This window comes from Phoxinus phoxinus (assembly GCF_949152265.1).
Source record: "Phoxinus phoxinus genome assembly, chromosome: 25".
Taxonomy (NCBI): Eukaryota; Metazoa; Chordata; class Actinopteri; order Cypriniformes; family Leuciscidae; genus Phoxinus; species Phoxinus phoxinus.
This window is the reverse complement of record NC_136900.1, coordinates 14,447,740-14,474,237: the sequence shown is the minus strand read 5'-3', so window position 1 is coordinate 14,474,237 and position 26,498 is coordinate 14,447,740. Positions and strand designations below refer to the sequence as shown.

The following is a 26,498-nucleotide window of genomic DNA, read 5'->3' as shown; positions in this document are numbered from 1 at the left end:
TTTTTTACTAGTGTAAATGTATTCTATTTTTAAAACTTGTGCTATATGTATAAACACTTGTGAAAAAAGTTTAATATTAATAAATGTAAATTAATAAATTGCATTTATGTATATATAATATGCACATATATATATAAACGTATGATAACTATAATATACATTTATAAATGTTTCAATAATTAATAATTCAATATTTTATCATTTGTTTTACTTTATAGATCGAAATGTACATTCAGCAAAGGACGAGTTAGATCTGTATCGATGCAATTCTTTTATTTCCATGCAATCATGTTGGCGCTTCAATCTAAGCTGCTTTTGATATTGAGACTCCTGGCATAAGCCAGGGAAGAAAAAATGCGGCGGAACATCTGTCCTCAAATATGAAAGTATAATAAAGTTATGTTGTGCACGTCTCGTCCCTGGTCAGCAGAATCTCTCATTGCCGTGTTGCTGCACACTGCTATCATTGCAAATCCCTGCTTGGCAAAACCAACAGTAAACAAAAATGCGGCGGGGGTGATCTGGGGGTTTGCCTGCATTGAATTATTTAAGATTTTTACCTTGACGATTCTGCACACCATCTGCTTGATGTATAATTCAAGAGACATGCTTAGGGTGGGATGCCTTGAATGAAGCGCTCTGCATTGAATGGTCACAGTGTTGCGGGTCCAAACATTATGTAGCCTAAATTCTTTGATGTGTGTGATACGAGAGATCTCCACTTTTAAAAGCTTCACTCTTTGATATATATTTCAGAGTCTGCACCGCACATTCCAGTTGCACTTGCCGTTTCATCTTAGGATAGCAAGGTCCAATGTACATGCCTTTTTTTGGCACACTCTGAGACTTTTTCTGCGGATTGACGTGTCGTTCTAAATCCCCAAAGCACTGAGTCTGACATGAAAAGCAGGACAGGGCAGGAACCGCAAGCCAGGTTCTCCTTCAGTGAGCTCAGCGGGAGCAGGCAAGTTTTTTCCTCTCTCCATCTGTAGCTGCTGAAGTGCAAGCGTGTGTCATCCGTCTGTCAATCACACACTGTATAGCAGAGAAATCCATCTGGGGAAAATAGAAACCGTTTGAATTATTAGTGTTGGAGTGCTGAATCTAGATCAGTACTGTTTTTGCAATCCTCTGACTCTAATTTCTTACGATAAAGGGACAGCTTCGAGATCAGTGTCACAAATCTAAGACAAAAAGGTGGGCCTTGGTGTGAGAATCAGAATCACAATTTTAGCCTCGTGCTGGCTTTTTATTATATAACCGAGATCGAATGGTTTTGTCTTTGAAGGAGTAAGAATCTGCTTCATTTCGATCCGCTGTTGTAGGCTGTGAATTGAAACCTCTCAGGGGGAATCTGAAGTGAAGGTTGTTGTACTGTAAGATGGATTGTTTTCAACGCTGTTTTCGAAAATGGATTGATGACATTAAAGACTATGGGCCCTATTTTAACGATCTGAAACGCAAGTGTCAAAGTGCAAAGCGCAAGTAACTTTGTGGGCGGATCCCGGCGCTGTTGCTATTTTCCCAGCGCGATAAATGACTCTTGCGCCCGACGCAAATCTAAAAGGGGTTGGTCTGAAGTAGCTTCATTATTCATAGGTGTGGTTTGGGCGTAACGTGAAATAAACCAATCAGAGCGTCATCTCACATTCCCTTTAAGAGCAGGTGCGCAAGTTCCATTACGGATTGCTATTATTATGGCGGATTTACCAGGCGCACGCCAGGAGCGGTTCACAGCCGAGGACACTGATGTTCTTGTAAGAGCAGTGAAAGACAGAGAAGTTATTTTGTATGGGGATGGGAGAAACCCACCCAAATCAGCGTCGGTTAAACAGGCGTGGGAGGAAATAGCCACAATTGTTTCATCAACTGGCATCCCCAGGACGTCGCACCAGTGCCGCAAGCGGTACAATGACATCAGAAGACGGGGGAAGTCCAAGCTTGCCAGCATCAATCGGGCACGCCGTGTAACGGGAGGTGGATCTGCATCTACTCAGGACCTGACGCCAGCAGAGGACATCGCTGCGTCCACCCTCACCGCTGAAAGCGTTGAAGGATTTGGTGGCTTTGAAATCGGCACCCAACCAGAAACGCAAGCAGTCCAACCCCAAGGTACACAAGTTCACACACATTAAGGTTTCTTATGAAAATATTTTAATCGTTATTTACATGAAAAAAAAATTAACGCAGCCACACAATAAACAAAAACAATGTAACAGCTTCGCAGGAAGACCCTGGCCTCGCGAGCCGTGCGCACGGGCCATCTGAGGAGGGAACAGCGCAACCATCAAGCTCCAGACGCACTACTCGCCGTGGCAGCATCGCTAGACCGGAGGACCACCCATTCCTGCAGCTCCAGCAAACTGGATTTGAAATGCTGGAGCGGGAGCTGTCTGGGATGCGGCAAAGTGTAAATGGCCGTCTTGACCGGATGGCGATGTTGCTGCGGCCTCTCGGGCGCATCTCCTCAAGCCTGGAGAGGATTGCTGCAGCCATGGAGCGTGGCCCTTCAAGCGCACCACCACCTCCTGTTGTGCCTCTTCCTCCTCCTGTTGTGCCTCTTCCTCCTCCTGTTGTGCCTCTTCCTCCTCCTGTTGTGCCTCTTCCTCCTCCTGTTGTGCCTCTTCCTCCTTCCCCGACTCCATATCCGTCCACCCGTTCCACCAGGCGCACATCGCACAATGCCATTCCCGGACCCTCAGGTGTCCAATCCCGCCGTGGCGCGCGTCGCAAAACTACCAGAGGGGGGAAAAAGAAATAAAGTTTTTCTGTTTAAATATTTTTTACCTCATTTTCCATTTGTATTTTTTTTTAATCAATTACTGTTTGCTATTGATTTTTCTTTTTGACAAAATATAAAGAAATGTCACAAATAAATACTTTTGAATGTTTTGGACTCGTTCTCTCTGAATCACGAGTATGGTTATATTTTTTCAATGTAGTAGGCTATAACATTAGACCGAGATAACTTTGCTTACCTCACTATGGACGATGCAGCAGCTCTTCTGCCAAATAAGCTCTCCTCTCCCGTGCTGCTTCTGGGGCATTTGGATTAAGTGGCATCGGCACATGCAGTTCACCATCACGTCTCCTTAAGTCCTCTAATATTTCCTCATCTATGTCAACAACACAACCTTGATTGATGGAAATGTTGTGTAAAACACAACACGCCACAAAGAATGCTGCGACTTTTAGAGGACTGTACTGTAAAGTGCCTCCTGATCTATCCAAACACCTGAAGCGCATTTTCAGTATGCCGAACGTTCGTTCAATTACACAGCGTGTTTGTGTGTGTTTTCGATTAAACTGCATTTGACGAATTGTTGCTGGCATCAAAAATGGTGTCATCAGCCATGTCTTTAACGGATACCCGTTGTCCCCTAACAGCCACCCATCCAACGGGGGATTACCCTCGAAGATGGCAGGAATGGCAGAGTTTGCCAGTATGAATGAGTCGTGGCTCGAGCCAGGATAATTCGCAAAGACATGGGTGATTTTACTGTAAGCATCGCAAATGACTTGTACGTTGATTGAATAGGTTCCCTTGCGGTTGATGTATACAAGTGCGTTTTCTGATGGGGCACGTAGCTGCACATGGGTGCAGTCTATAACACCAAGGACACCAGGGAACCCATACTTCGCACAAAATGCCTGCTTTGCTCTTTCCTGGCTGTCAGGTGTGACGGGGAATTTGATGTATTCCCCAGCATGTCGGACTAGACCTGATGTAACTGCATGTATAGCCGAACTTATGGCAGATTGTGAAATGCCTCCAATGGAGCTAAGGGGGTGCTGGAACGACCCAGATGCATAGAAATACAATGCCGCTGTAACCTTTACGGCAACTGGGAAGGCATAGGGACAGGGTGCATCAGTCCCCAGCTCATCTGCCAGGAGATGGCAGATGTCTGTCACAGCCTGGCGGGTCAGGCGTAACTTATGTATGCATTCCTCCTCACTGAGGGAGAGATAGGTCTGTCTGGGCCGGTATACCCTCTCCCTCCGGCGTCTTATTCTTTGTCCCAAGACATACTCCATCTCACTGTGCAAAAGAAAAAATATGAGCAAGCTCAACTTAACTGGTAAGTTGAAGACTAAGGTTTTTAATGTAGCCTACTTACATTATGGTAAAGGTGATTTCACAGTCTTCCGATTTTTTTTTCCTGGTTCTTGACGCACAAACCAAATTGTCAGATGTTCTTATATATGTATATGGCTTGGCACTATTGGGCAAACAGGTCTGATCCTTAATTACTACAATTAGCCTGAAAAATTGGTAAGCTAGATTTATGCCTATTTTTTTCACATCTTCGTGCACACTACAATGATTTCCGTCATCTCATGTGTTAATATTTTTTATTGTAACAATTTATGATTTGCAAAAATAACTGTTGCATCTGTGTAGATTACATGAGCAAAGTGTACGCGCGTTTATGGTCAAGCACGCGCCCTTAAAATAGCATAATGAACAACGCGCAACGCGCCACTGACTTTAGACTAGGTTTTTTCTGGTCAGTGGCGCAATTGCTTTCTAAAACTGGAAAATAGCACCATGGAAGTTTTGCGCCGAAACACGCCTCCTCTTTGCGCTGAACCGCCCCCGCGAGCGCAAGTTCATTTCCTAATTTACCGACGTGCGTCTGTGGAGGGAAAAGTCCGCTGTGCGCGGGTGCAAAATAGGAATGATACATGCGTCGGTGTTCAAAGTCAATTGCGCTGGGTGCAAGATAGGGCCCATTGTCATCATTACTCACCCTCATGTCGTTCCAAACTCATATTGTTTCTTTCTTCCGTGGAATACGAAAGGAGGTATTTGGTAGAATGTCAGAGCTGCTCTTTACAACGATGGTAAATTATACTGTATACTGTATTATAGTTGTTTGAACGCATACAGTAGTTTTGTGTGAGGGACAAAAAATAAAAATTCATATTAATCTCCCTTCTGTTTTTGTATTGAAATAGCAACACTTTATGCTAGGTTTAACGTTGAAGATTTGTCTGATTGTTTGTAGTTATTTATTATGCATTATTTTATTATTTATAGTATTTATGTATGTGTATATATTCTCTCTGTGATTTAAATGATTATATAATGCTATCTGCTTCTTTTTTCTGCTTCTCTCATTTCTAATAGCAGCCCATGATGTGTTACTCTAGATTTGAAGTACAGTACGTTCTCAGACGTCTTATTGATTGTGGCACATTTAAATGTTTTGAATTGAAAGTAATTTAGAGCTGAATGACTTGCAGTCTGTTCGGGAAAGAATAACATTTGCTTTCTTTAGCTTCACTGGATTTGTGAATTAGCAGTGACATTAGCAACGTATCCTTGAAGAGAGTCGTTACATTCACTTGTCCTTTCCGGTGTGTTTATTTGCGAATACATTTTTGCTTGTCTCATTCATGCAAGTTATTTAGTCTCCGTTATAACTGATTTGATGTATCTCTTGGTTCAGTTTTCATGGTTGCTGTAAAAGCGCATTCCTCCGTACTCCCTATAGAAACGCTTGGATCTCTTGCACCATTAGGAAGTCCCAAAAGTCGTAGTCGTGATTGACTTTGATGGAACGTGTTTACTAAACAGCCTCTCCTAGTTGAGTTGATGACTCGCATTCACAGAGATGGAATTTTTTTATTTATTTACCAAATCTGCAGTTGCCAATTAGACATTTCACAGAACTTTTCATATTCTACAAAACAGAATTACATCCAGTGACAATTGTCAATACATGTCAATGAAGATCGTGTGAGCCGTGGGCTTATAGAGAAGGCGTGAGCTATAGGTTAATATTCATGAAGATGTTGTGGGATATATGCTAATAGGCTAATGAAGATATAAAAAAGGCAAATTAGCTATTGAAGTTATTGTGAGCGATAAGTTATAGAACATGGCATGAGTAGGCTAATGAAGTTTAAAGATGTCAGTTACAGTATATGCTATAAGATATAAGGAAGGCTAATAAGCTATTGAAGATATTTCGATAAGCTACTGAAGATATTGCCATATATAGGTTATAGAATATATTGTGAGCTAGGCTAATACGCTAATGAATATGACAGGCTATATGTTTATATGGTAATGAAAATGATGTGAGATATAGGCTGCGTCTCAATCAGCTTCCTAGGTCTTAAACCAATATTGTGTACACCAATCCGGGATCCTGGCTCACTACACATTGGGAACGATGACTGATGACTCTATTCGCTGTGACATGACAACGCCCTCATTGTACAACATACCTGTATTGGTATTTATGAACAAAAGCAGAACTGATATCTTTATTATATTTTTTATGTTATATAATACTTTGCTTGTTACTACATAGGCTATATGTGCAACATTTCAGCTGTAAATAAATTATAAATGTAACTTCAATTTATTCATTACCTGTGTAATGATGTATGTTTATGCTGTTTAAAAAACACCTATCGCGTGTCATTATGTGTAGTCAGAGGAATATGAAGATAGAGGAATCAAAGGAAAGCTAATTTGTATATTGGAATATTCTTGATCACTCGAGCATCACTATAACGCATCATCAGCAGTGCTGAAGGGATCTACCCTTATGTTGCTGAAGTTCGGTTATTTAAGAAATTCATAATAAATACTAATAAAAGCAAGATGCCCTGTTGAAATATGTTAGATGTGTTGTTTATTTAAACTACAAGGATAAAGCATAAATTAAAATGATTGTGACAGAGGTGAAGGGGAAGGAGAATTGACATGTGCATCAGGTTTTTGACATGAAAGACTTCGGCATAGGACACACCTGTGCATCCTCGCTCATGGCTTCCTCGTTTCTCGTCCTCTCGCGGTGCAATTAGAGAATTTGGATGCCCTTCAAGATGGCTAACTTTGATCGGTTTCAAGGTCACAGGCTGGAGGACGAGAAGGCATCAATTTGAGTATTGAGAAGCACCCAAAGTTTCAGTGCACTGGAAGGATTTTGCTTAAAATGGCCGACTCCCTGATCAGTGCCCTGACTACTGAACTAAAGAGCTGATTGAGATACAACCATAAGTTAATAAGTTAATCGTAAAGTAGGTTAAGATTCTTATGAAGTTGGTGTGAGCTATAGGTTATAGAACATAGCATGAGCTAGGCTAATAAATATTTGGGTAGGATTTATGGTAACATGATGTGAGATATAGGTTGATGATGCTAGCATGACCTTTGTTAATAAGTAATGAAGATACTAGTAAGCTAGACTAATGGAGTAATGTAGATGACATGATATATAGGTTGATGATATTAGCATGAGCTAGGCTAAAAATAATGGATATAGTAGCAACTTATAGGTTAATAATGGACAATTGAGCTTCAGGACAAATTTGTAATAGATTGGTTTGGATTTTCAGTAAGCTTGTAAAGCAACTATGTTAGCATTTGAAATCAGACAATAGAAGTTTATTGTATGCTGTAGCTGCACGATTCTGGATAAATTTTCGATTTATTAGTTTCAAATAAGTCACTTTTCTCCCACGATTTTGAATAAACAACTAAAAAAATATATTTACCAGATGTTTTGACAAATTTTAGTTGTGCGGTCTATTTTTTAAATATTTAATTAAATTAAAAAATAATTAAATTATTCAATAACATACATTTCTAACAGTCATGCCACCTCCTGGTGTAACTATGTAATTGATGCAATCTTTATTTGAAGCATTAAGTTACTTTCAAAATGTAATTTACTGTATTTTGATCGCTACCCTAGCTATCAGTGTTTATATCTGAACTTTTATCCCTGTACTTCTTTGATTTTAACACCGCAATAATGATACTGTGTGGTTGAAAAGACTCTTTGTCATATCTATACATGTCAACTGCTCTGTCTGGCTCAGCGGCAGCACAAAGCTGAATGTTCGCTGTGATCGTACTTGTTTAATAGCCATAGCCGAATCGTTGTCATTTAGGAATATGAACGCAATGGTGTTTGAATAGAGATTCATCGTGCAGCTCTAGTGTGTGCCATCTTTCACAGCACAGAATCACTTAGATATAAGCTTATAGCGAGGCGGTGAATATCGTAGAACGTGTCTAAGACATGTTTTCATAACTCAGCTTTTGTTTTTTCGAAAAGGGCATGCTTGTGCATCTTTTAAAAGCTTTGTTGAATTTTCAAGGCGGCGGCCATGGGCTTCCATTGAAAGCCTGTGAAGCAACTACGCTGGCATTTAAAATCACACAATGGGCCCTGTCATCGATATAAATATTGAAGGCGAATGGCACGAGTGACTCATTTGCACACATTATCAGATCCTGGCGCCGCGGGATTGGCGGGAAAAGGTCTTTTTCTGCTTATTGAAGTCAACAAACCTACATTGGGAGGACTGGGATGAGTAAGCACAAAGGTTCAAGTGTCATACATGTCTCTCCCGATAGGTCAGATGCTAGCAAGCTTGCGCACCCAGTGGAAACATTGACCTTTTACATAAGTGGTTCACCAGTAGTTATTTATTTATTTAATGCAGCTGTATCAGGCCAGCGGGGAAAAAGGCCACATTCAGACTCCATTTCAGCAGAGTTCTTGTCAGTCCCATAATTGCCAATGCTCGACATCGAATGGAGCTTCTAATCATAGCAGTGTTTATGTCCACGCAAGTGTATGGTCTGCAAAACTGGCTGCCGTAGAGTTTGCCATGCGAACACTTCTTTGGGCTTTTTATGAATTTTAAATGCGTATGTGTGTGTCAAAATGCCTAACGTACAGTTGTGTCCATGTTTGTATGATCTATTTTAAAAAATTTCCTTGTTTGCCCTTTTTTCCCCTAGCATCTCTTGTACTAACACCATGTCCAGCAAGGTCCAACGGTAATTCAGTAAATTCCCTTCCAGGCCGTTTTCTCGAAACCTCATTTTAACTTGACCCTTCATTGTGTTATGCCTCAGGCAACTCGGGCACAGGGATTAAAAATAGAGACCTCAGCAGGGATGGAGTTGACATGGTTCTTGTTGGTGAGAGTGGAGCGGCGGAGAGCTGAATCCCGCTGGGGGTTTTTATCACTGGGGAAGGTCCGATTACCCCCTCCCTTCTCTTACTACTCCTTTTCTTATTTCTCTCTCTCTCTTTCTCGCTCTCTCGCACACTGTAAATCTCAGTGCCAAGTGAGGAGAACAATATTTTCACCATTATTTCTCTGCACTACAGAGAGATGATGTGGGTATTGATATAGACTCATAAATTTACAGAGGCGACAGATTTACGCCGGAGGCTGGCAGCCCACCTCTCGTTCAGGAACATGTTCGGCTTTGATTGGTTGGGAATGGATTCTTGGCTATCCAATTCAGCTTAGGTCAGGCAGGTCTAAATCAAGAGGACTATATCACTGGTTTTTATAGAGATGCAGTTTGGTACATACAGTAAGCTCAATACTATAGTCATATGTCTCCTCTTCTGGATCTGCGTCCTTCTGCATAACCTCCGTTACGACAAACCGCACAAAATTAATTAATTTGTTTGTATTTTTGTTTTTCGCATTTCACTGCTTAGTACTCACTGTTCTACTGTCTTAAGTTTAAATGTTTCAAAGATTCAAGTTTCAATTTACTACTCTAAAATGTCATGTCGTCACTCGTCAAGTAAAATGTAACAAATTTTTCTTACACCTTTTTCAAGGTATTTTTATTTTAACAAAAAAAATTGAAATTAATTCATGAATATCATACACTTTGGGGGAGTTATTACATTTTACTACCTGAACCTTTGCCTCATCATTTAATGAGGTAAAAACTAAGTTTAATATTTCTACTTGTATCCATTTGGTGAATAACGTGTTTGTCCATTTTGTAATACATTTTTTTGTAAAATATAATAAATAAAACTATGCCAAACTACTTTTCAATACTTTTTTCTTTATCGATACAAGTACAATTGTACAATTATATAATATTTATTTTAGTCCCCTCCAAATTCCGTTTTAATTCACAAATTAACATGCTAAGCATTGAACAGTAGTAGTATGAATTGATTATTAAGAGGCATCATTGAAAATAGATCCTTTTGTTGACTTTTGTTTTTGTATACCATTGGACGATATCTTTTCCAGGAGATGTGGCCTTAGTGTTTCCTTCACGATTGTTTTAATTATAAATGCCGCAGATGGCCCCTTCATCCTCAGTAGGGCCTTATTTGTTCGTCTTCTCTTTACAAAATGTTCCCGTCCAAGCGGGTTCCTGGAGGAAAATGCTTTGTATCTGTTTCTTCTGTTCTTTCTCAGACTTTATCTCTGTTTTCCTCCCTTCGGTTTATGAATGCAGCATTGTTGGTGTTATCTAAAGGTCTTACTTGTGGCTGTCCTCGACAGGAACATATTATAGAGTTGAGGCCAGGGTTCAGGCACCAGAATGTTCAAGTGTGCCCAGATCATTTTCTCAGCTCATTCTGGGCACCAAGGGGACCACTTATCTTGCTTTAGTTGGGGCTTTTGGATTCTGTCACAACCTAAAACTATATTCATCCATGATTGCTGCAGGCTTCTTGCTCCAATTGATGTTTAGATTGCCTTAGAGGCATCCGAGCAATATGAGTCAGTGATTCCTTGTTCAGTTCTACAACCTACTCTACAAGATTCAATCTTCTTATTCGGTTTTCTGTCAGTTAGGGACAACAAGACTTTGGGACGAACCTTCTTTTGAAAGCTTTAGCGCTTAGAAGGACATGTGAAATACTCCATCCAGTTTCTTTGTGAATGTTTATTTAACTGTCGAGACCAACACGGTAACCTTTGTACGGGGCTTGTTGAGTGGGTTTTTAGCTACTGATGCTCACCCTCCACAGAACTCGGGCCGTCTCTCGAAAGACGCCTCAGAATATCTTAACCTTTCCATCTAAGCCTTCAAATGCCACTGTTCTCTTCCCTGCATCTGAAGACAAATTGACATTTTCTATTTGCTATAGAATTTGATTGATCTTGAAGGTTCCTGTCAAAAAAAGAATAACTTGGTCATTCTTCCAAAGCAAGAAAGCTGTTTCGTGTTTTGCAGTTATAGCAGCATGCTTTGATGAATTGTATGTGGTGATAATTGTTTTTCTATTGATCAAACAAGGGTAAGCAGTTAGGAAGATTAGTGCATTTGCTAACAAGTTCGAGGGTATTTGCTCAGCAAATTCTAGCGAATGTTTGATTATTATGAAGAAGATAAAAATTAGGGCTCAGTCTATGTGAAAGGTTACATGATGTTGTCAATTACCAGTTTTACAGTGTGTAAAACCATGCAAAACTGCATATTTTTCAAAATTGATTAGTCGGTTTGTGGCCTGAACAACTAGTAGACTACACAGTCTTAAGGAAGTTCTGTCAAATTATTTTGTTTCGTGTTCCTTTGACCTCGATCAGACTTGTTCTCGCGCTAAAGAAAAGCTTTAAGGATTGCATTTTCCGATGTGGTTTGTTGTACTATTTTTAGGTTTTACTATTTTTAACTTTGCTCAAGACTTTTAATTAATATATTTAATATGTTGTTGAATGTTTAAATTATGTGATTTTAAACCATAATAATCCTCATCTAATACCTAGATGTTTATTCATTAGTTTAGTCACTCCTCATTTATAACACTATTCAGAAAACTTTACAGTTCAAATAACATGTTTATATGAAAGAATTTTAAGCACTTTACTCATTTTTGAAGTTTCGAACTGCACATCAGGGATAAATAATTTTTCGGTAACACTTTACAATAAGGTTCATTAGTTAATGTAGTAACTAACACGAACTGGCAAAGAGCAATACATTTGTTACAGTATTTATTCATCTTTGTTAATGTTAGTCAATAAAAATACAGCTGTTCATTGTTTGTTCATGTTAGTCCACAGTGCATTAATGTTAACAAATACAACCTTTGATTTTAATAACGCATTAGTAAATGTTGAAATTCATATTAACTAAAATGAATAAATGCTGAAGTATTGTTTATACTTAGTTCATGTTAACTTGGGTAACTAATGTTAACTAATGAATCTTACTGTAAATTGCTCTTTACACACCACAAACACTCTCTCGTCTCGCTCCCCCTCTTCAATCAGATCCTACCAGCAGCATTATCCCATTCTTTTAGGTCAGTAGTCAGTTAAGCCAGATTAGGATGAGGTCTTTCCCTCCCTGTGCTCAACAGAAATCATTCATGATGTGCACATGTGTTTGTTGTCTGTGTGATTAATATGCTGAATATAATGTTTAACCAGAACAGCAGTTTGTGACATGTATTGTTTGCCCGTTATTTGCATGTTGTGAGTGACTTATCAGTTGCACGATTATTTGGCTGTCATATATTTTATTCTGTGTTGGATTAACAGAACTTCATTATATTGCAAATAACGCGTTGTTGTCACAATATGATTATTCTGTTATTTGCATGCAGTGTCCTAATTCTAGGTTAATGTTTATTTCACTTGTTACCCAAGTACCCATGGGCACATAGCCAAAACCATATTTATATTCTGTTAGTTCAGTGGAACTTCTAATTCATGACATAGTAGCATTGTGTGTTTTGACTGGTTATCTGCATTGTGTGTTTTGACTGGTTATCTGCAGTTATTGCACTGAATTCAACTGAATGACAATGGCTGTCTATAACAAGGTTGATTCAAATGCGTGCGTGAACCTCACAAACTGTGGCCTCATTCGTGAATCATGTACTTCATTTTTTTTTTTTAAGTGTGGTTGTTACACAAATTGTGCAGCATTGTGCATAAGAACAGTTTTATGAATATACACCACATTGATTGTCATATGAATGCAACAATTTAAGTTTCAATTTTGGAATTTACATTACAATTGCTTGTAAAATGAATGCATTGCAGCGCTTTACATTACAATATTTACGAGCAATTTACATAAAAATCTCGTCATATCGAATGTTCCATTCGATTCACATTTATTTTTATAGTGCTTTTCACAATACATTGTTACCAAACAGCTTTACAGACAGTTTGTGTTTGAATGGATTTAAGAATATTTTGCTTGTCATTTGAATGTGACTGTTTAGAATTGATTTACAAGCAATTTACATGACAAATTGCTTATATGAAGTGACAGTTTACGTAAGAATGGATTTACGAACAATTTACTCGTGACATCATCATACTCATTTGACATACTCATCGACATCGTATGAACATGAGTTTACATTAGTAAACAATAACAAACAATTTATACGAAAATTGTGTGCCGTGTTGTCACATTTTATGTTAGAATGGCTTTAAGAACAATTTATATGAAAATTGCTTGTTATATGAATGCAAGTTTACATTGGAATGGCTTTACAAACCATTTGTATGAAAATAAAATGTAAGAATTTACGAAAAATAAATTAATTTACAAACGATAAACAAATTAATTTTGCTCGAGTTTTATGAAGCAAGGTCTTTCCTCACTGTGTTCAACAGAAATCACTCATGATGTTCATTTGTTATCGGTGTGATTAATAGTAATATTTGTAATATTTGCCTGCCATATTCTATTCTCATGTCGTGTTAGATTGACATTTAAAGAAATTGAATTAAATTGCAAACGACACATTGTCACGCTATGCTGTTGATGACTGTTATTTGCATGCAGTGTCCAAAGGCGAATATTTGTTTCACATATATTACCCAAGACAAGTACACATTAAGACACATGGCCAAAAGCATATTTACACTTATAGTTACCGGTAGTTCAAGAGAAATTTGCACTTGAAAATTACATTTGCTCATATGATTATGAGTTTAGAGTGCATTTACAAACAATTAGTATGAAATCGAATGTCACATTTTAGTTTAAAATGTATCACATTTTTGCTATTCGTGTACATTTGAGCTTGCGTAAGAATGGATTTGCAAACAATTTACATGAAAATTGCTTGTCATATGAATGTGATGCTTCAAATAAGAATGGAGTTGCAAACAATTTACATGAAAATTGCTTGTCATATGAATGTGATGCTTCAAATAAGAATGGAGTTGCAAACAATTTACATGAAAATTGTTTGTCATACAAATAATACATTTTAGGTTCGAAGTGCTTTACAAACAATCTATTCTAAAATTGCTCGTCATCAAATTCATAACTGTTTAATGGATTTATGAACAATTTACATGAAAATTGCTCGTCGTGTGAATGTATTTTTGCAAGGGAAAATGTATGAATGATTCACACAAATTTTGCTTGAGTTTCATGAGGCACAGATGTGCAGATTCTGGAAAAGAAACACGATCATCATTGGTCTATCCTTCTATCATTGGAAATAATGTATGAAAATGTAAATTCAGAAATAATCTCATTCCTTTTTTGAAACATGCCTCACTACTTTGCTCATGTGAAAATTGAAGATTTCTAAGTGCCGCAATGCTTTGAGGTTTGGTAGCGTGGAAAGTGTAATTACATCTCCCCAGGCCCAGATGACTCGAGTTAGTCTATATTGCATGTGCGAATGGGAATCTAGAGGAACGAGTTTCGGATCCACCAACATTGTCTCTGCCTGCCGTTTTACCACCATTATCGTTGAACTCCTTAACTGGTTACCGTCTTGTCTAATAATTTTGTTCAAATCAGAAATAAATCAGATACAAATTCTGGTTCTTCATATCAGTTATGGGACACTCAAAATTCGTCATAAACATCAGTCGATCGCTAGTCTAAACTGAACATGAGACTCACATGGTGTTAGAAGAAGCATAGGCATGTTTCATACTTATTAATGAATTTCGTTCATGTTTTACATTACAAAAAATGTTTTACATCGAGGCTGGTTCTGTTTATCTCAGTGTGTCTGTTGTTGTTTGTGCACGTGCACATCTGCGCACTTATATGAACTGCATGTGGGCCGACCTTGACTGCTCCATGAAGTTTTCCCTCCACCGTCCCACGAGACTCATCTGAAGATGCGCTGCTTGTCATTCACACGGCTCTCTCTGTGGCACATCGATTCACCGGGGAGCTCATCGTGCAGCCCAGACATGCGGTCCTTGACAGTATTGATTGAATGTAAAAGATATAATTTCTGTTCACAGTCCACAGAGTATTGTGGGGTGTGTAAATGCTAGTTGTCCAGTGGAAGGAAAAGAGTCTCTTTTCTTTCTTTTTTTTGTATTCTGCCAAAGGAACAAAGGGGAAAGATTATGCTATTTGGACTGTGTGTGTGTGTGTGTGTGTGTGTGTGTGTGTGTGTGTGTGTGTGTGTGTGTGTGTGTGTGTGTGTGTGTGTGTGTGTGTGTGTGTGTGTGTGTTTAGAAGACCACATCTGCTCAGTGTATTACTCAGGTCTGTAGATGTGAGGTGATTTCACAATGCTGCCCTGAAGCTTTAAGTCTCACATGACCATCACAAAGAGGAAAATAAGCTATACTTACATAAATAATATTATTATTTTGGGGAGTGTCCTGACACACATGATTTCAAAATCATGGCTTTTTAGGAACCAAGTGATCTTACCTGAAAAATGTAATGGAGATTATTATATTTGCCATGGTTTGATGATTCATATAAGGTGTTTTGTTGGCAACAGAAAGAACCAGGAACGGCAAAATGGAGCTGGATTTGAATATACTAGTTTTAAACATACATTGTTCAGTGGTTTCTGGTTGGTTACTAGATGGTTGCTTCCTGGGCCAAGACAAAAAAGATTAAGGTCCCTATGTATGGCTCAGGATCCTCCTTCAATTTCTTTTCCCCTTATATTAATAATAATACAAATAATTAAGGTAACAGTTTAGGGTCCAATTCTCAACTTTAACTAGTTGCATATTAGCATATTAGTATATTGTATGTTTAGTACTTATAAGCACATATATTAATGCCTTATATTGCATGACCATATTCTACATCCTTAATCCTACCCAATATCTAAACCTAACAACTACATTACTAACTATTAATAAGCTGCAATTAGTAGTTAATTGAGACAAAAGCCGTAGTTAATAGTTAGTATATGAGAATTGGACCCTAAACTAAATGACAATAATTTAACAAAGTGGATATTATGTTGTATTGTTGTCGTTTAATAATTTAACACTTATTGTGTTTTAGCAAATCAATTATTGGACACTTAAATTCAGCATGAAACAGAAGTTGCGCTAGTCTTTTCTTTCCTATTGTGACGTATAAGTGAAACGGCTTCTCGAACAAGAAAATAAATGAAGGCGGGACTTAATTTTCCCATCAGGAATTGATTGGATGGTTGTTGTTTGCAGTTGGTCGATCTCACGTGAGTGACAGCTTGTCCCGTCCTTGCGCCAGTAAACGCGTCATCAGAGAAGAATTGTCAATTGTGATTTCATGGCGAACTCAAATGACAATGACAAATAATTGTAACATTTTTTGGGCCAGATTTATTAACAGCTTGCGCCAGCTCAAACCCTGGCGTTAAAAAACAACTGTCAGGATTCCATTTCAGACGCAAAATTTATGGGAGGAGAGTATTTAAATTAATCACGCAAGGTGATTTACTAGGTTTGCGCTAGTCAATTTACTGGTATGTGTGCCGTTTATTTACCGCCCAAAAAAAAAGCATGTCTTAAACCAGGCGCTAATTTGCGCTGCTATTGGTAGCTTGCGTTGGTCATTATGGAAAAGATCCGGCTTCCATCTTTTATGGGATTGCGCTCACACTATTTTGCCCTGTTTAGTAAATCTGGCCCTGAATGTTTACACTTTTGTTTATTAAATCTAATGTTTTTCAGACTTGGAGAAAGACCACCCTAAGAATGAAGCAGGCGTGGTGTGGAGAGTGACCGGCGGGCTGTTCAACTTCACCAAAGGAGCGGTGGGTGCCACCCTCGGGGGGGTGGCCTGGGTAGGCTGCAAGAGCTTCGAGCTGACCAAGACGGCCGTGACGAGCGTTCCTGCAGCTGGAGTGGGATTGGTCAAAGGCGGTGTCTCCGTGGTAACGGGAGGGGTCGGGGCAGTGGGGTCTGCAGTGGCCGGTAAAGTTACACCAAAGAAAAAAGACAAGTCAGATTAGACTGGCTGACTCGCTCCCAGCCTTTGTTCGATTCGGTGTGTCTATGGATGTCTGGGTGGTGTGTTCTCACTTTCATGGGGGTTGGAAAACAGGTGGCTAGTTCATTTAGCCCATGGGAAAATTACTGTTTCGCATTCACCAAATACAATCCTACCTAAGTTAACATAAAGAACTGCAATACGCTATATAAACACACTTCTACCAACATTAGAAAGCTACATGAGCTACAAGGGACATGAGATAATTGGTATCTTATGCCTTTTGTTTGCTAATTTGTTTGTGTATTTGTGTATTTTTGACTATTGGCTGAAATGTTGGTCGGTATTATTAATGCTGGGAAGACTCGCTTCGGGATCAAATGGCAATATCATAACATATTCTTTAACAACTTAATGAAACTGGCTCCATCATAAAGGGAACTCTAATATGCCAGCAGGTTTACTTAAAATTAAAACTTGGTGTAAATAATTTTTTGTAATATCAGTCCTCGTACACATAATTAGCCCTAATGAGGATTTTCTCTCTAAAACGTCCCTTAAAAAGTTCAAGCGCAGAATTATTCCTTGAATATGCTGGTCTTGTTTCAAGCTCATCTTTGAACAAAATAATGTGAGAACTTGGAAGTCAGTGAAAGTATTATTTAATTAAATGAATAAATGTGACACTAAATGACCCTGATCATCCAATAATGTGGGGTTTAGACTACATACTCTCAAATGTTCTTCGATTTAGTGTCAGAAATCGTGTCTTTTCTTTGATGCCGATTTCAGAGTAATATCAACATATGCTGTTTTCACAGTGAGCTGTTTGATTATCATCACGTTCTCGTTTACGTCAGTCCTGGTAAGTGTAGAGGTCCTCTGAACGGCAGTTCGCACATCATTGGCGTAGATTACATTAATGGTGAGTCTCCAGTGTAAACACTCCATTTTGTAAGACGATGTTCAAGCCGTTGAAATTCAATCCGTCTCCAGGAAACCAGTGCCTGGAGTTAAGAAAAGAAATGATTCGCATCTAAAAAGGATGCAGGGAAACTACACCACATTGTCTTCAGTCCATTTAAAAAGGCTTTTTAGCAAGCCCGCTTCATTTTCTCTTTGCGAAGCATCACTCGTGGTTCGCTTGAGATGATGTTTTACTGGCTGTACATGTGCCTGAATGTCTTGGGAGTTCTAAAAGCTCACTGTGGAGTGTTTAGTGTTTCAGAACAGTGCAAAATAACCACAGATGTATTTCCTGTGACCGTTTTACAGCCGTTTACATCATAGAAGCAGCACAATTGAAAAATGTTCATGTTTTTGTCTTTTTTTCTCCCCTACTGCTTAAATGTTTGTCTCCTTTTTTATTTATGTAAAAACAACATATGGCATATTATTATTATTATTATATTGCTGCAATGCATGCTTGAAGCTCTAGTTCTTTGTACAACATGCTGTTAATTGTGAGTATGTATTTCACTTTTTTTCATGTTTCTTTCAGTTTTTGCTATCTACACACTTTCTGTTAGGTACCCATGTCTTGAAGATGCTGTTACTATAAACTGGACTTTTAAGACCAAGTAGATTTTGTCTATAATAGAACTATTTTTGCTAAATTGATGCTGTATTCTACAAATAAAGCATTCTGTATTTTAGAAATGCATGAGTTCTTTGTATTTTGTTGTTGTTGCTGCTGTTGTTGTTTTTTTATTTGATGCATTTCACTTATTTACCATCAAAAGAATGTGAGCAAAGAGAAGAAATACTATCCTGCAATGATCCCCTGCTGGAATAGGTGGAGATATTTTAATACCATTGATCTATTATTCATTTTAGCTTTAATCATTTATGTAACACTGAATGCACTAATATGCACTGACAGTCCAGATCTGGATTACATAAGCAGTTTATAAAAGTAAGTGACCCCATAATTCAAATCACATGATAAAATCACTGTTTTATTAAGGCTGAGAGGTAAACTTTTAAATGGCATCCACTTGTATTCATAAGATGATATGGTTTTTCATCATAAAATGGGTTAGAGGTTATGTTTCTATCAGAAAGGGGGGGAAATCGCATCTTTAGATTAGATGTCAGGTGTCTGGTATAGGCAGAACCAGGTGCTCATAAACCTTTGTCTTTTCATGGCATACTGAATCAGCACAAAAATTTATTGAGCCAGTCAGGGGTTTAGTCTTCAAAAACAATTGCATGGCTCAACAACATCATTGTTCCACATTATTAACCATGGACATTAGTGATTTTAGTATCAAGTAGTAAATGCACCATAAAAGGGAAAGTTGTTTTGTGGCTTTTTAACCTCACACCGTGTCGTAACCAGGCGAAACACAATAAAGCGATAAAAGCTAGCTGTGAAGGACGAAAGCCAATCGTTTTTGTCCTAACCCACAGCCAGTGCCGTCTGGTTTTTGGGCCCCTTGTACTGTATATTGCTTTGGGCCCCCCCTGCCCACAGCACTGCTGGACTCTCTTAAGGGGCCAGGCACACTACACTCTTCATTCCATTGCCTTCCTTTCATACTCATGCAAATGCAGAAGACAGGAAATTCAAGTTCATGTGAATTTCGCCACATTCCAAAATGTAAGTTTGGTGAACTCTTCCCTGCACTTTTGTTTCACATGAAGACATGTGACAACTAGAAGACTGATACATCACGACACGACCTTTTAGCTGAATTCAAAGAACGCAAACTTTAAGAAAGTGAAGGTGACATGACGTGTGAGGCCAAGTATGGTAACCCATACTCGGAATTTGTCCTCTGCATTTAACCCATCCAAGTTATTGCACAAGTCTGCAGGATTGCAGTAATGTTGAGTAGACTGCATATTTTTCTATTTTGGATGTATTATACGCTGAATGTTTTTAAAAACAGACGCAGAGTTTGACGTCATGTATAGCCTACGACCGTTGCCTCAAAGTGGCCAATTAGGCTATTTACTGCTTTAGATGTTTCTGTTAATCACTTTATCTAATAGACTATCCCTGTTTGTTGTATCTTGCTTGAAAATGTATTCTATTGTCTTGCTTCACTTTTAAGTTTCTTATCCTGTTCTTTATTCTTTATGATATATGTATCCCCTGTAATCTTTATATGTTCAATAAAAACAAAAACAAAAACTTCTCTGCTAACCAGCTGATGATCTAAATCAGGTGTGTTAAAGGGATGGTTCACCTAAAAAATTAATAATTTCGTCATTAATTACTCACCCTCATATCGTTCCAAACCCGTAAGACTTTCGTTCATCTTTGGAACAAAATGTAAGATCTTTTTGATGAAATCTTAGACCATTCTGTCCCTCCATTGACAGCTACGCAACTACTACTTTGAAACTTCAAAAAGTTCACAAAGAGATCGTAAAACTAATCCATATGAATTGTTTAGAGTGGTTTAGTCCAAATTTTCTAAAGAGACTTGATCGCTTTAAATAACAGGACAAAAACAAATGCTCAACCGAACATGCTTGATGTGTTGAGAACAAACCTCATTGGTTCTTGCGGAAGCTCAAACGCGCTGCGTAACACGAGAACAAACCTCATTGGTTCTTGTGGAAGCTCAAACGCGCTGCGTAACACAAGAATGAACCTCATTGGTTCTTGTGGAATTTAAACGCGCTGCCTAACACGAGAATGAACCTCATTGGTTCTTGCGGAAGCTCAAACGTACCTCGTAACATGAGAATGAACCTCATTGGTTCTTGCGGAAGCTCAAACGCGCTGCGTAACACGAGAATAAACCTCATTGGTTCTTGTGGAAGCTCAAACGCGCTGCGTAACACGAGAATTAACCTCATTGGTTCTCGCACAAGCGAACCTGCTTGAGCTTCCGTTTACCACAACTGATGTGTGAAATTCAATCTGTTCATCATCTAAAGCAATCGAAATTTGGACTAAACCGCTCAATTCATATAGTTTTACGATCTCTTTATTAACTTTTTTAAGCGTCAAGTGGTAGTTGCATAGCTGTCTCTGAAGGGACAGAAAGCTCTCAGATTTCATCAAAAAAAATCTTCATTTGTGTTCTGATGAACGAAAGGTTTGGAACGACATGAGGGTGAGTATGACAGAATTTTCATTTTTGGGTGAACTGTCCCTTTAAATAAAGATGATATATACAAATGTGGAGTGCTCCCCAGGACCAGGATTCAAACTACTATCCTAACCAGCCATGCCCATGACCACAATATATTGCATATTGTAACATATAAAGCAACAGAGCATATTGTTACAACGAAAACAAATGACAAACAGTTGTTTGGCAACAAAAGACTTGCCCACAATTGCCAAACATTTTGCTTACATAAGTTATTTATTCATATAATTTCAACTTTGTGAATGAAAAATGAATGGGCGCACGAGTCATACATTTCTCACTCGGGAGAAAAAAAACCACATTAAACTGATGAATTTCTGAGGTAAGACTTTTTTTTTCTCATGATATCAATAGCTTATAAAAGTTTGAAAATAACATCTATTATTCTATTGATAACATTTTAGATGTAGATTACCTGGGAAGGCATGAAAGAACATTCCGGCTATTCGGACCAAAGTAACCAGCCTAGATTTGAATTCAGAACTGTGAATTATTATGATGAACATCTAATAACTCTACCCCTCTCTTATTGTCTCATTAATAAGGCCGCTGCATTTGTAGTAGGCTATTACCGGTAAATTGGACGCAGTAGGCCTGTGTTCTTAAGCGGCCTACGTGAAGCATACCTGATCTGAGTGACAGCACCGCTCACAGTGACATCTCATTAGTCTGGTTTCTGATCAATTCAATTATCTTTTATTTATCATTATTATTGAACCAAAACAAATGAATATATTAAAACAAATTATATATAATAAACTCTATAGCCTATTAAATAGTGGAATGGTCTGATAGATATTTACAAACTGTATAATGCCACTACTGCCATTAAAGGTCAAATAACTCTCTGGTGCAGTGCATACGACAGCTATTGAAAAGCAATTACTTTGATTCTATACACAATGTTTGCGTCCTGGAGTCTCTTAATCGCAATAAGAGATTTCAATGGTTTTCTTAATCACAATAAGTGTTAAATGAACGACAGCTAAAGATCTCAAGCAGGTTGAGATCTTAAGTGAGGAGCATGATAAATTGTTATCTGAAGAGCGCTTCAAATTCAACAAAGCGAAACTTTCACAGATTCACACTCTTCACTGTATGGGTTGAGAAAAAATTGCTTCCTCAGCATACAGTCAAATTTAAGTGGGTCATTTACACAATAATATCTGCTTTTAAGTAACCTTTTTTTTAAAAAAAACTTTAGTTTCTAGCTGGCATATTTTTTAGCTGATCTGTCCACTGGTGCTGCCAAATTATTGGTGGCTTTTTTTGGCAAAGGATAATGCGAGATGGCCCAGAAAGCCAATTACTTGTGCACTTTTGTATGGTTGATGGGAAAAAAAGTTAAAAGTTCATTAAACAAATGGCCTTAAATGTGGATAGAAAATTGTGATACATACAAACCTCAAAATAAGCCACCTGCCAAGAAAGTGTGTGTATGTGTAAGTGTCTTAAAATCTAAAATTTTAATGAATTACAAATACCACACTGAAACTTTTTTACTGGGACTTTTTTTTTTTATTGACAGGGATGACTGGAAATGATTCGTGGAAAATGGGACTGGCAAATGACAAACCGGAACTCATAGCTACAAGGTTGGGGCTTCAAAGTAACGTGAAATTTTTATGGCTATATTTCTGCCATTACTATTACTGGCTTGGGAGCAGTAATTATCCAAACTAAACTGTGCAGCATAGCTAAGCTTATGCATAAGATTTCCATGACATTACTTAAAGCTTGCATAATTGATAATCGCCCCACTGTTCATAGGGTTCATTCTTTTCAACTGCTTTGTAAACATCAAGGCTGATTAATTAGTGTTTCCTCCATCTCAAGTTACAACTTTAGTGCACAATCCTTAGTTCCTGAAGTAGCTCCACTTGAATACAAACGTAGTACTTTGAACACAGACGCTTTATTATTTGAGTTTATATGCACCTCACCTCACTCACGGTTATGAATGTATTGTACTTGTACATGCTGTATTGTCCTATAATGTGCTGTGTTTACGGTAGTCTTCATCAGTCTTATGTATGGAGAAACACAATTTCTAAATGACAAAAGTGGCTTGACTTGACAATGCATCCCAATTAGACAAGTAGACATGATTAGCTATTTTTTTCAGACCACAAGGGGGGGCCATTTCTTCTGGATGTCTTGAAAGATCAAACGAGGAAAGACTAAACAATGGTATCTTGTATGACATTCATTTCTATGACTGTGAAGCATGTATTTCTGATGACAATCTCGTGGAATGAAAGAGAATTCGTCCTTGCGCACTCTTCGCGCTCTCTAATGCTGCTGACGCAAATCTAAAATGGAAGATTGACCATTAATATTCCCCATTTAAAACTGAATGAGGGTTAGCAATTGAGACAATCATGAGATTAATATATCTGGTTTAATAACCTGAACGTGGATCCAGATTATCTAGATTATGTAAAAATCCATGAAGGATTAAAACAAATTAAGGCCATTGTGACAACCAAGCAAGAGTCATACACAACTGTCCTTTAAGCTGTGCAACAACAAAAAAGATGTTCCATCTATAAATGGAAAAAAAAGTGGTTTCTCTACATTTATTAAGATTTCAAAAATAGCAAAAGTCTCTTTCACATACAATGAGCCAAACATTTGTTTTTCCATGGACACTAAATACAAATCTATGAGCTGAATCAATGAAAATTAGTGGTATGATGATGAGGACAGCAACTAAAGAATGAATCATTTCATGCATTTCATATGAAAATCTCTAAATTACATTAAACTACCAAACTGTCCACTCTAAAAACTTGGATTGCATTGGATTTTTCTGAAGTATCATGGCATTTAGCAAAATATAACAAAACCCTTATACCAACAGCAATAATTGACTTTTACAATGTATTTGTAAATCATGACAACCTAAAGCAAGCAGACTGAAGTGCATTCATTTACTTTAGATTTTCTTTTTAACCAGCACCAATGCATAAAGCAAACCAAAATAAACCCCCAAAACTCTGTGGCAGACAAGACTTTACACTGAGACACACCTGAGAAATAGCCTGACTGTGACATTCACAATTTTATTGCACGGCTGTTATTATACATGACAGCATTTCAGTCCCACATTAAAGAATGCTTTTCTTGAGAATAGTCTGGGTTCTATGACATACAAAATATTCACATTCACTGTTGTCAAAGCAATGACCAGCATACAGAATTTCTTTATCAGTAGTGTGGTGCTCTGCTCTAATATATAAATAATGAACATTACCATCGCAATGCAATCGCTGCGATCAAGGTGAAGTTCAGATCTCTTTACAGCTAAAGTGTTTTGGTTCTTGTGCTGTTCCGAAAATCATAGGGTGACTGCAAGGGAGTCTCCGAAGTAAAAAAAAAAAAGTTCATAGTGCAAATGTCAATCACATTAAGGCAAGAATATAAACGTAGAAAAATAGTTGTGCGTGCACATGTTTACCTTTGTTACAAAAAAGGTATGAAGGTTTTGTCCTCGATGAGAGAGAGCGACATGTTTTTCAGCTCCTCGGGGGAGTTGACAGCTTTGTAGCCGAGCTCATCTAAAATGTGCTGACAAACGGTTTGTGTGTAATCAACTATGTCATGAGACAATTTCAACCTCCAGCTCTCTGCGTTGGCCGCCGAGTCCCTCAACGTGCCGTACTTATGCTTTGCTGACACATCGTTATTGCCTCTTGTGTTGTTATGTATCCAGTCCACCACGTTTTTTTCTAAAGAAAGACCAAGGAATTCATAAACCTCCTTGGTTTTTTGCAGCGGATTCCTGGCTAGGTCCTCGTATCTCACTAGCATGTACCGTCCTCTGAGCCATGGCGGCCGGCTTAAGCCCGTGGACACTGAGTTTAGAAAGTCGTCGCACACTGTTGTTAGCTGAGTCAAATCCAGGTTGTAGGGTTTACGGCCGGTGGCTCTCCAGATCCGCCATAGGCGGTATGTGTCCCGAAAGGTTTCAATCCTCGAAGATAATATTCCACGCGGGTCCCTCACCAGCTGGATAACTTTCAGATTAAGCCGAGGGTCCTCAATCAGTGCCTTAAGATCATTGACCTCTGGAATACGCACTGTTTTAATGGCCACGTGGCGTCTTTCCCGACATGATTCGGTTGCTAGGGTCAAGTTAAGGGAGGCACACTTTCGAACACAATCCCCCTCTTCTATATTGCCATCATTAGGGCTGAAGGCATCACAGACCGGCATAGAGCAGAGGGCTTTGCTGGCTCCTCTGCGAAAGAGTTTATCCGTGGTATGGTTTGCCGGCTGCGGTTTGATGTAACTCTCTAAGAAATACAAGTCGCAGTTGTACAAGCTTCTAAGAAGGTCACGACTGGCTCCCAGCATCACTCTGCGCTCAACAGCATATCTGCTGGGAGAAAGGTGAGGGATTAAGGTCGTTTGGACATGATAGAGTGGCTCAAAAAGATAGAACACATCTGAGTGCTGGTTGAACAACTGTCCAACGAAAGAGGAGCCGCTACGGGTGGTTGCCAAGATGAGGATGTGAGTCTTCCTGGAGGAATTGTAATTAAAATACGGGTACTCATCACACATCCGATCGAAGGACTCCACATCCTGTCCCAAACCACAGTTCAGAGGGTTAGGAACAGGGCACAAATGAAAAGGCTTAGCTGTGAAAGTCCTGATTGCTGTGTATTGGATCGCTATGGACACCAATGCAAGCAGAATCACAGCCTTCCAGGAACATTGCATGGCTGGGTAACTTCATTTAGATGATGCAGTCCGATTTGATCCTATCGACAAAGATGCAGCTGGGGGAAAAAAGACATCTCGGTGAGTTCAAAAACAGAAAGTAAGGCATAAAGATGTATAACATTTAATGTAAACACCTGAAATAACAAAGAAATGTAATCTATGAACATTTATCTTCAGAAATTGTTATTTATAAGTCCATATCAAAAGCAAAAAACTACTTTAAATCTAGATGTGAAAGACCCATCTAAACTTGAGAAGCTCCTTGCTAAGCCTTAATTTCAAGCAGTCAAAGACAAATGTGCCTTCAAAATAGATTATATTACATTCTACACAATGCTTCACAATGCAAGCCTTAAGCATTAGTTTATTGCAATATGACACTATGATCAAGTACTTCACGTTTTAATGCAGCCAAACTCCTACAACTAAACTGCTTCCTACAGGCTTTTACACAAGCCGGAGGTATTTTGTTTTTCCCTTGGGGAAATCAGCAAAGGTTCAGCAAACCAGCATCTAGAATGCAGGCAGGTTACAAAATCAGAAACTGGCACCAGTTCAGGCACCTGTAGAGAGATGCATTAATTGCAATACCTCACAATGCCATATGCATGCTTATTATGATAGGTTTGAAAGGCAGCCGTCGACGACCACGCGCGTCGAGTTCTGATTTACCGCAGTGCAACACAACTCGTATTCAGTTGGAAATAAAAAAAAAATAGCAGATGCGATCTGTC

The 26,498-nt window shown here is 38.5% G+C and overlaps 4 protein-coding genes across 6 annotated transcripts in view; 2 read left to right on the top strand and 2 right to left on the bottom strand.

Moving 5' to 3' along the window:
• The window catches only part of LOC306993887 (transmembrane protein 263-B), a 31,181-nt gene extending 12,585 nt beyond the window's left edge, over nucleotides 1–18,596 (top strand). The window contains exon 3 of the mRNA XM_079604047.1: nucleotides 16,663–18,596. Coding sequence (XP_079460173.1) covers nucleotides 16,663–16,943 — 281 coding nt within the window. The 3' untranslated portion in view covers nucleotides 16,944–18,596. The remainder of the gene's footprint in view (nucleotides 1–16,662) is intronic.
• On the top strand, nucleotides 1,446–2,887 carry LOC306993660 (uncharacterized protein). The gene is made up of 2 exons (XM_079603609.1): nucleotides 1,446–2,112; nucleotides 2,220–2,887. The coding sequence occupies exons 1-2, from the start codon at nucleotides 1,698–1,700 to the stop codon at nucleotides 2,759–2,761; spliced, it is 957 nt and encodes a 318-aa protein (XP_079459735.1). The 5' UTR covers nucleotides 1,446–1,697; the 3' UTR covers nucleotides 2,762–2,887.
• On the bottom strand, nucleotides 2,598–4,721 carry LOC306993659 (putative nuclease HARBI1). Its single transcript, XM_079603608.1, has 2 exons — nucleotides 2,979–4,721; nucleotides 2,598–2,735 (listed from the first exon to the last, which is right to left on the bottom strand). The coding sequence occupies exon 1, from the start codon at nucleotides 4,036–4,038 to the stop codon at nucleotides 2,983–2,985; it is 1,056 nt and encodes a 351-aa protein (XP_079459734.1). The 5' UTR covers nucleotides 4,039–4,721; the 3' UTR covers nucleotides 2,598–2,735; nucleotides 2,979–2,982.
• Nucleotides 18,597–22,534: 3,938 nt separating the features above from the next.
• chst1 (carbohydrate (keratan sulfate Gal-6) sulfotransferase 1) overlaps nucleotides 22,535–26,498 on the bottom strand; it is a 38,184-nt gene continuing 34,220 nt past the window's right edge. For 2 of the 3 annotated variants that reach the window (XM_079603569.1, XM_079603568.1), the window contains exon 2: nucleotides 22,541–25,820. In XM_079603569.1, coding sequence (XP_079459695.1) covers nucleotides 24,499–25,761 — 1,263 coding nt within the window. In that variant the 5' untranslated portion in view covers nucleotides 25,762–25,820 and the 3' untranslated portion in view covers nucleotides 22,541–24,498. Of the gene's footprint in view, nucleotides 25,821–26,498 lie in introns of all 3 variants that reach the window. The other variant, XM_079603567.1, reaches the window with a different exon arrangement.